At 41.5% G+C, this 7,544-nt stretch overlaps 2 protein-coding genes across 2 annotated transcripts; one reads left to right on the top strand and one right to left on the bottom strand.

Moving 5' to 3' along the window:
• The first annotated feature begins 41 nt into the window (after nt 1–41).
• On the top strand, nt 42–3,563 carry LOC139817115 (BBSome complex member BBS2). Its single transcript, XM_071784933.1, has 11 exons — nt 42–420; nt 533–652; nt 718–906; nt 1,067–1,249; nt 1,337–1,559; nt 1,647–1,858; nt 2,030–2,200; nt 2,283–2,387; nt 2,466–2,778; nt 2,919–3,173; nt 3,242–3,563. Exons 1-11 carry the CDS (start codon nt 196–198, stop codon nt 3,334–3,336), a joined length of 2,091 nt encoding a protein of 696 aa, XP_071641034.1. The 5' UTR covers nt 42–195; the 3' UTR covers nt 3,337–3,563.
• LOC139817116 (ras-related and estrogen-regulated growth inhibitor) lies at nt 3,501–6,511 on the bottom strand. Its single transcript, XM_071784934.1, has 4 exons — nt 5,941–6,511; nt 5,262–5,484; nt 4,959–5,145; nt 3,501–3,799 (listed from the first exon to the last, which is right to left on the bottom strand). Exons 1-4 carry the CDS (start codon nt 6,167–6,169, stop codon nt 3,620–3,622), a joined length of 819 nt encoding a protein of 272 aa, XP_071641035.1. The 5' UTR covers nt 6,170–6,511; the 3' UTR covers nt 3,501–3,619.
• Nucleotides 6,512–7,544: the final 1,033 nt, after the last annotated feature.

A 7,544-nucleotide genomic window follows, 5' to 3' on the forward strand; every position in this document is an offset into this window, starting at 1 on the left:
ATTGGATGTATTGACTGCGTTATTCTAAATACAACAGAATAATGATAACGTAGGTATTGTACGGTATTGTACAGTACAGTTGTGACATCTACAAACGATAGAGTCAGCTGTAAAAATCAATATTTCCATCACCGTGCCAATGGTAAAGGCACAACATTGGCAAAGCATATCGCGACAATGTAACGCTAGCTCAGAATGGCAGAATTCTCCTTAAACATTCAGAGACATATAAAGGCAGGTCTTGTCGTGAGTGGAAAATTTGACGGCTCGCATGCGTGCCTTGCGGCTGCTACACCTGGCGGAACTATTTTGGTGCACAGTCCACACAGGCAACCGCAGGTCGATTACTCCGATCACAAGCAGTCGAGTAAAAGATTGTCATGGAGCGGCGAACTTGCGGAGCTCCAAATTGGTACCGAGGTCCGAATGTGCTGGAATGAAAACAAATTGTTTCACGCATTAAATAAAATTTCGCATCATTCTGTATTTTTATTTCGTGCTTTCCTAGTGTACGAAAATTCATATTATCTAGGTGAAATCATTATGCACTGGTCGCCTTGGGGAAGATGAGAGGGATGTTCTTTTGGTCGGTACTATTTCTCACGTGCTCGCTTATCACGTCGAGGATAATGCTGATGTTTTCTACAAGGAGGTATTGATTATGATTTCGAGTTAAGTTATAGCAGAATCTATAGCTTACAATACTGATTACTTCAGATGTCGGACGGTGCAAGTTGTATGATTGTTGCAAAAGTCGGCTGGCTACCAAACCACGTTGTAGTGGTAGGTGGCAACTGCTCGGTGACAGTCTTAGATTCGCATGGAACAGAAATATTTTGGACAGTAATGGGAGGTATTGTTACCTCACTGGCAGCGTTTGATTTTGATGGAGATGGAGAAAATGAAGTGAGTATAGGGCGATTCTTAGTAAACACGTTCAATTTAATATCAATTATTGACAAATTTTCTTCCTATTTTGAAATCTGGATTTACGCTTGAAGCATCAGGATTAAGAATATCACCCTATATATTCTTTACTGTACGACTTTATTACTTAATTTTTTAGTTACTGACGGGTACAACAGATTTTGAAATTAGAGTGCAGAAGAAAGACAGCATGCTTTGGGAAACTAAGGAAACAGCAGCGATTGTTGTTCTCACTGATCTCCCGAATAGGCAGTTCACTTATGCTCTTGAAAACGGAACAATCGGGGTCTACGAAGCAGGACAGAGACTATGGCGAGTTAAGGTAAAATGCTTACATATAGGAGAAAGTTTACATCTTAATTGCGCGCGCGTTAAAACAATTTAATCGGATTTGCAAAATATATTTTAGTCAAAGCACAAGGTGATAACCGTAACCACTTTCGATATAAACGGCGATGGTGTACCGGAGCTGATCACTGGTTGGAGCAGCGGAAAAGTGGATGCGAGAACATATAACACCGGTGAGGTCATGTTTAAGATTCAACTACCATCCGGCGTGGCGGGCATAGTAGAAGCTGATTATCGAAGAACGGGCAAACCTGATCTGGTGGTGATTTCTACTAACGGCGAAGGTATAAACTTTTGGAACTCGTTTTCCCTGCTAAACAACTACGATTCTTGCTGCGAAATTCTCATTTACTCTCGCACGCTTTTTGTAGTGCGCGGATACAGCACTGGCTCTGCCATGCAAGCTCCAGAACCCGGCGAGATAATTCGTGAACTATTAGCTAAGAAGCAGGCACTCCAGATGGAATTGCGACAGAGGGCTGCGACGGGTTCTAATATGTACTACGGATCGAGACTAGCCATCAGCCTGCTGACAAAGAGGGGTGCAGCCCGCGTCGCGCTTGCCGCTGGACCTGGGCTTCTGGTAATACGCTACATTTGTACAGGATATCCCTGAAACCGCTCGAGAGTTCCCTTCCGTCCACAAATTTCTTGATTTCTTCAATTTAAATTCAATTCGATTTTTCCTCAACAAAAAAAAATGGAACCGTATTATTAAAGTCGCGAGATTTCGTAAATGTAATATAATATTTAGGTGCATTGCGCCATAGTCTTTGCTGAGGGTGTTTTTGAGGGTGAGACGCTGGTCACCCATCCCAACCGGCCGCAAGGGGAGTTAGAGATCGCGCTTTATCCTGCAAAGAATGATCCCGTAGACATTCACGTTAAAGTATACGTCGGACCATCTGGTGCCGATCTACTACAGGTAATTGATAATTGTTGTAAAATATACGGAACATAATCGTAATGTAAATTTCAAATCGTAATATATCTCTAACGTTCGCTAGGTCTTCGAAATAACGCGGCAGTTGCCAAGATTTTGTATGTACGAGCGCATCCCGAAGCCTCAACATGTCCCAGAAGAATTATCGAGCAATGGCGTTGTGGCGGACGTGAGTAACGTTTAAACTTCGTAGATATTTTAATAATATCTAAAAAGCTAATGTTAATACGAATACGTAATCCCGTAGGTCGCGGAGAGACCACAGCGGATCGCCATTTGGCTGAACCAGAGTCTCATTCTGGGAGAGGAACTGGAGGTCGTGGAGGGCGGCCCGAATGCCGGATGCATCGAAGTGTGGCTTCGTGGGATGCGGGACGACAAGGCGCACTGCTTCAAATCGAACGCCGGTGGAAAAGTGATAATCCAGACAGATGATGCGACGTTTGCCGGCGACATTATCCAATCTCTCGCTATGTATTTAGGCGTCAGAGAACTAAACTCAGAAGCCACGTTCCCCGCGGAGGAGAAGAGGATGTTGGACGCGTTGGAACGCGTCAAGGGTACGTCGTTAGAAAAGAAGGGGGTAGAATACGAAGTGATTTCCGTCGACAATTGATTTTTCTCTAAGCGAAAGTTATCTTTCGAGCGAGATCTACTACTGTAAAAAACGCGTTTTGACTAATATCGAAATATTCTTTAGGCTTAAAGGAAGTCGACGCGCGACTTCAGGCAGAAGCCGCGGGCGGTGCCACTCTTCTGAAGAGTATTGTGATTCGCCTAGAAGATGCTAGAATCCTCGAGAATATTGACGATATGCGAAAGAAACTAATGCAGTTGAAGAACATCAACGGTGACTTGATTCGAGAGCACGAGATTCGGCTCAACAGTCATCGGGAGCTTGCGGCTAGCTTGAAAGAACTGAACATCGGGGTGCAGCGTGTAGCGAGGCTCAGAGGTAACGTTTTTATTGTAGAACCGTTGCTCTTTTTTTATATTTTATTGCAATCATATTTATTTTTGCAGTTGGAAAAGCTGCCTCGAACGCAGTAGCTCGTTGTAGAGCGGCGATACAGGACGAAAATGCGAAAGCTCTTGCGCTCGCGATAAGACACGGCTAGATCAAATATATCTACAGGCTACGCAATATAATTATCAATTTTGCAATTACACCATGTAATTCTTTTTGTAAAAAATATCTTAAAACTGCCGGCATTAAGTATCTATAATATTATTGACAAAGATGAAAGTTCGAAACGTTATTAATGAATTCATCTAACACAAGTAATTTTTCTTACAAATACAGATTTATTAAAACATTTAAAATATAATCTTTTTATACAGTGTTCTTGCTCGATGTTTCGTGGAATAAAATTATTTAGTTTCTCGAGACTAATCTAACGATTACAATAAATTCCCGCGAGCGGAGATGCTAAATCTTCTTTCCAGTGGAGGAGGTGACGTACAACGGAGAGAGTTTATACTTCCGTCTGTGCAAGCTCTCATTCTGAAAAATGCCTGCTGCTGTCCTGAACTGTGCAATTCGGTCAGCAATCTCAATATGTTCATGAATATGGCCGTGACCTGTCAAAAGAAAATAATCGCAAATTGTCAGGGCCGCCGTTACATAAAGACCCGATATTATCTAAGAAAGAAATATTCTTTCGACGCCATGAACATTATCACTCCCACGTTTCTGTAATTCTTTTTGCTCTGGTGCGTGTTTACGATACATGTAAAATCAATTGCTGTACGTCTCTCATTCGCCATTTTTTAAATATTTTTTCATACGCAGTCACAGAATACTTTAATTTTACTGTTAAATCGTGTTTTATACACGTTATTTCTTTGCGTGCAACATTTTTATATATTAAATAAGCGTACTAATCACAATAATAAAATTATTATTAAATATTATTCCATTAATATATGAAATCAATAATATATTCTATCAAAATTATGAAAGAATTATCTTAGACACGATATATATTTTGTCATATTTGTAGAAAAATCAGAGAAAACTCATTTTAGCTTCTGGATATTTCATACTTGTAAATAACTTTCATTATTAATTATTAAATTAAATTTACGAGTTTATAATAAAAAACAATAATATCTTATTTTTTAATTGTTCCCAAAAAGCTTTATTTACATTAATTATTTTTATCGCTCCGATACTCGGCGATTATCGAGTACTGAAATGCGTTGATCCATCGTCATTACAATACGTAGATAAAAAAACTAAAATGCTGTTGTTTGTATCGCGTGTCTTGAGGACGGGCGATATAGATTTGTTTATGGCTCCGCCGATCACGCGCAAATGCCATGACCGCGGAGTAAACAATCGTTTAGAATAATAATCTTCGTTGCGATTAGCTGATAGATTAACCGCATCGTGTATTTATCGCGTGGGCGCGGGCGGTTCGCGTTCATTTATAGCCTATCGATTTTTTTCGGGGCATCAAAAAATTGAAGATCAGTACTATTTTTAAACAGTCAAAGAAAAGAATGATATGATACCATAATCTGAACCCAATTGTTATTTTGACCGAGACGCGAAAGAACCGTTTCTTTCTCTCTTTCTCTCTCTCTCTCTCTCTCTCTCTCTCTCTCTCTCTCTCTCTCTCTCTCTCTCTCTTTCTCTCTCTCTCTCTCTTATAATAATAATAATATGAGATTATCCTTTACTCGGCGCGAATATAGAATCGACTAAAGATATAAATATTTACACGCAGGTCGTTACCTGATCAACCGATTCCCTTACGGAAATCTCGTGGAAAGCATGAGCCTCGATTTCTTTTGCCCTTTTCTGGCCTTCCAGGGCAGACACCATTCGCTCACCCGGCGAGCAGGAGAGATCGGCCTTGTTTCCCACAAGCAACACGACCGGTGGCACCTTTCTGCCTCTTCTCGCGTGCGATACCAAAAACCTGTAAATACACGACATGCACATACCTCGCGCGTTCGAACGAATTTAATATATCGTAGAGTGCAATTATCTTCTGATAAAATATATAAGGGGGGAGGGAGAGAGGGACAAACGTACCTCAGGCGGGAGGTCTCGTCGAAGCTGACCCGGTCCGTTACCGAATAAACGAGAACTATCGCGTCGGCCCATCGTAATTTCGGCTCGGTGGAGGCGGGTGGATATCCGGGTGGATCCGCTATTTCCCACGAAGATCCCAGATGATTGTCCACGCGGTAGATTCTGTCCGTGGTGCAATCGTACTCGCCTATGAAACGTTTCGTGGCGAACCGCACGGCTAAAGCTGATTACAGGATTCAAAGCAAAAATGACATTAGAAATATATTACTTCCGTATTTTCTTCGCTTAAGAAAATTGCGCTATCTTTGATATGCAAATTCGCGAAGTTTATTAAAACTACACTGAGAAAAAAGTTGTTAACTTGACTAAATATTTTCAACTGATGATTATTATTTTTTAAATTAAAATATTTTAAGTATAATTTGAGTCAAATTACGTCAGATTTACGTGTTAGATTTAATATGTCGTATTTAATTTAAATACATAAACATTTCGATTAAAAAAATAATAAATTAGTTGAAAATATTTAGTCAAGTTAACTTTTTTCTCAATCCATTTTTATTTGTTACGTAGACCTCCGTTTATTTAATTGAAGGAATGAATCGTTTAATGATTTCAACTAGATGCATATCCGTGTTTTATAATTTGTCCGCTGAAGAAACTGTTATCGATCACTCACCCGATTTGCCGACGCCTGGCTGGCCTAGTAAGATCACTTTGATCGTCTTGAAAGATTCCTTAGCGAGGCTGAGGCCCCAGAGCATCGGAGGACTGTTCCTCTTCTTGACGGGCAACGTCGAACTATCGCTATCCATGTCTTTATCGCTACTGATTTCTCGGCAGGGTGTACCATCGATTATATGAACCCCTTCGTACGAACCCCTTCCGGTGATATTTAATGGATGCATTATTCATAGCAATCTGTCGCGCGCGCTCTTCGAAGGGTGGGCGCACGTAATAAACAATGCGCGGGGCGACGTCACTCCAACTGCGTCATTACTTATTATTAGAGTAACATATTGCGTAGGATCTACGTGTAAGTTGCAAAAAAAAAAACGTGTCATGTGAAGGAACAACGTCATAAAATCCCAGACGCGCTTCCGATTTCAAGAATATCCGAATCGCGTAGCCAGCTGATCGCGGAGCAATTGTTGACGCATCGTATTTGGTACGCACGTGCCGTCGCGCTATACGAGCTACGACGCAACCAGACGGTTGTTGTTGTTGTTAATTTTACGTAAGACCCTAAAGGGGGATCGTGAGACTTCTCGGTGACTTTTATCACTTTGTATTATGCGTCTCGCCTTTCACGCCGCGTTTCTTCTTCCGCAGACACGGCGCCGGGCTGCGGCGGCCGGCCGGTCGCCGACTCGCCGACTCGTCGACTCGTCGACTCGTCGCCTCATTGCATCGCTCGTCGGCGCGCATCGCGGTTCGATGCACTTGCTCGTACACTCGGCTCGCCCGTGAGCGGTATTGCGAGTATTGCGACTAATTGTTTACGACTATATTCAGCGTCGCGTTGCATTTAATACGATACTCTCCTCTCTCTCTCTCTCTCTCTCTCTTCCCTTCCCTCCCTCCCTTTCTCTGCTCCTCGCTTTCCTGTCTGGCGAGGAACGATTGGAAATATCTCACACAATCAGTGGTACAAGACACTACTTATTCCGTCCTCAGGTGTTGCGTACACATCTCGATGCGACCGCACGGTTGGTATACGGAACATGCGCGCTGTTTTCCATTATAGCTTTAAATGAAGAACGAAGGGGGCTATATTTAGTTTGTGCACCTGGCCCATCGATGTCCCTGGTTAAAGGAATGAAAAAAAGCTACGGGAGGGAGTTGCACGCAGGAATTAATGAGTCGCTCAGTCATTTATATAAGTTATTATAACAAGGATTATGACCGATCCATACTAGGACTTCTTCAAAGAATAAATGTCGTAGGAATGAAATCCTATAGATTTGCACGGGTTTCTTGCGACGGTGACTATGGGGAAAATTTATCCGAGAGAAAGGAAAGACAATCATCGGAGGATGACAGTAGAGGATCATGAAGAAAAAGCGCTCTATCATTTTTAATTGTTGACTTTGTAATTGCGGTATGACTCGTTATGTTTTTTATTGCTGGCGTTAAATGTGACTCCAGTTAGCTTTGTATAATAATGTAGAATATGTATTTATTGATCGACATTTATTCTTTGACGAAGTCCTAGTATGGCACGAAACGTCGAATATTGAATTATTTAATAAACGTGTATATAATTCTGACATTGTTTCAACA

Source organism: Temnothorax longispinosus, chromosome 8 (genome assembly GCF_030848805.1).
Source record: "Temnothorax longispinosus isolate EJ_2023e chromosome 8, Tlon_JGU_v1, whole genome shotgun sequence".
Lineage (NCBI taxonomy): Eukaryota > Metazoa > Arthropoda > Insecta > Hymenoptera > Formicidae > Temnothorax > Temnothorax longispinosus.

Bases quoted from the DNA above. Each gene is read 5' to 3' on its own strand.
- LOC139817116 (XM_071784934.1), bottom strand. From the start codon at position 6,169: ATGCATCCATTAAATATCACCGGAAGGGGTTCGTACGAAGGGGTTCAT. The intron at 5,146-5,261 runs GTACGTTTGTCC...GTGTATTTACAG, and splicing joins GACGAGACCTCCCGCCTGAG to GTTTTTGGTATCGCACGCGA. The intron at 3,800-4,958 runs GTAACGACCTGC...TTCTTTTGACAG, and splicing joins TAAGGGAATCGGTTGATCAG to GTCACGGCCATATTCATGAA.
- LOC139817115 (XM_071784933.1), top strand. From the start codon at position 196: ATGGCAGAATTCTCCTTAAACATTCAGAGACATATAAAGGCAGGTCTT. The intron at 1,859-2,029 runs GTAATACGCTAC...TATAATATTTAG, and splicing joins CCGCTGGACCTGGGCTTCTG to GTGCATTGCGCCATAGTCTT. The intron at 2,201-2,282 runs GTAATTGATAAT...AACGTTCGCTAG, and splicing joins CTGGTGCCGATCTACTACAG to GTCTTCGAAATAACGCGGCA.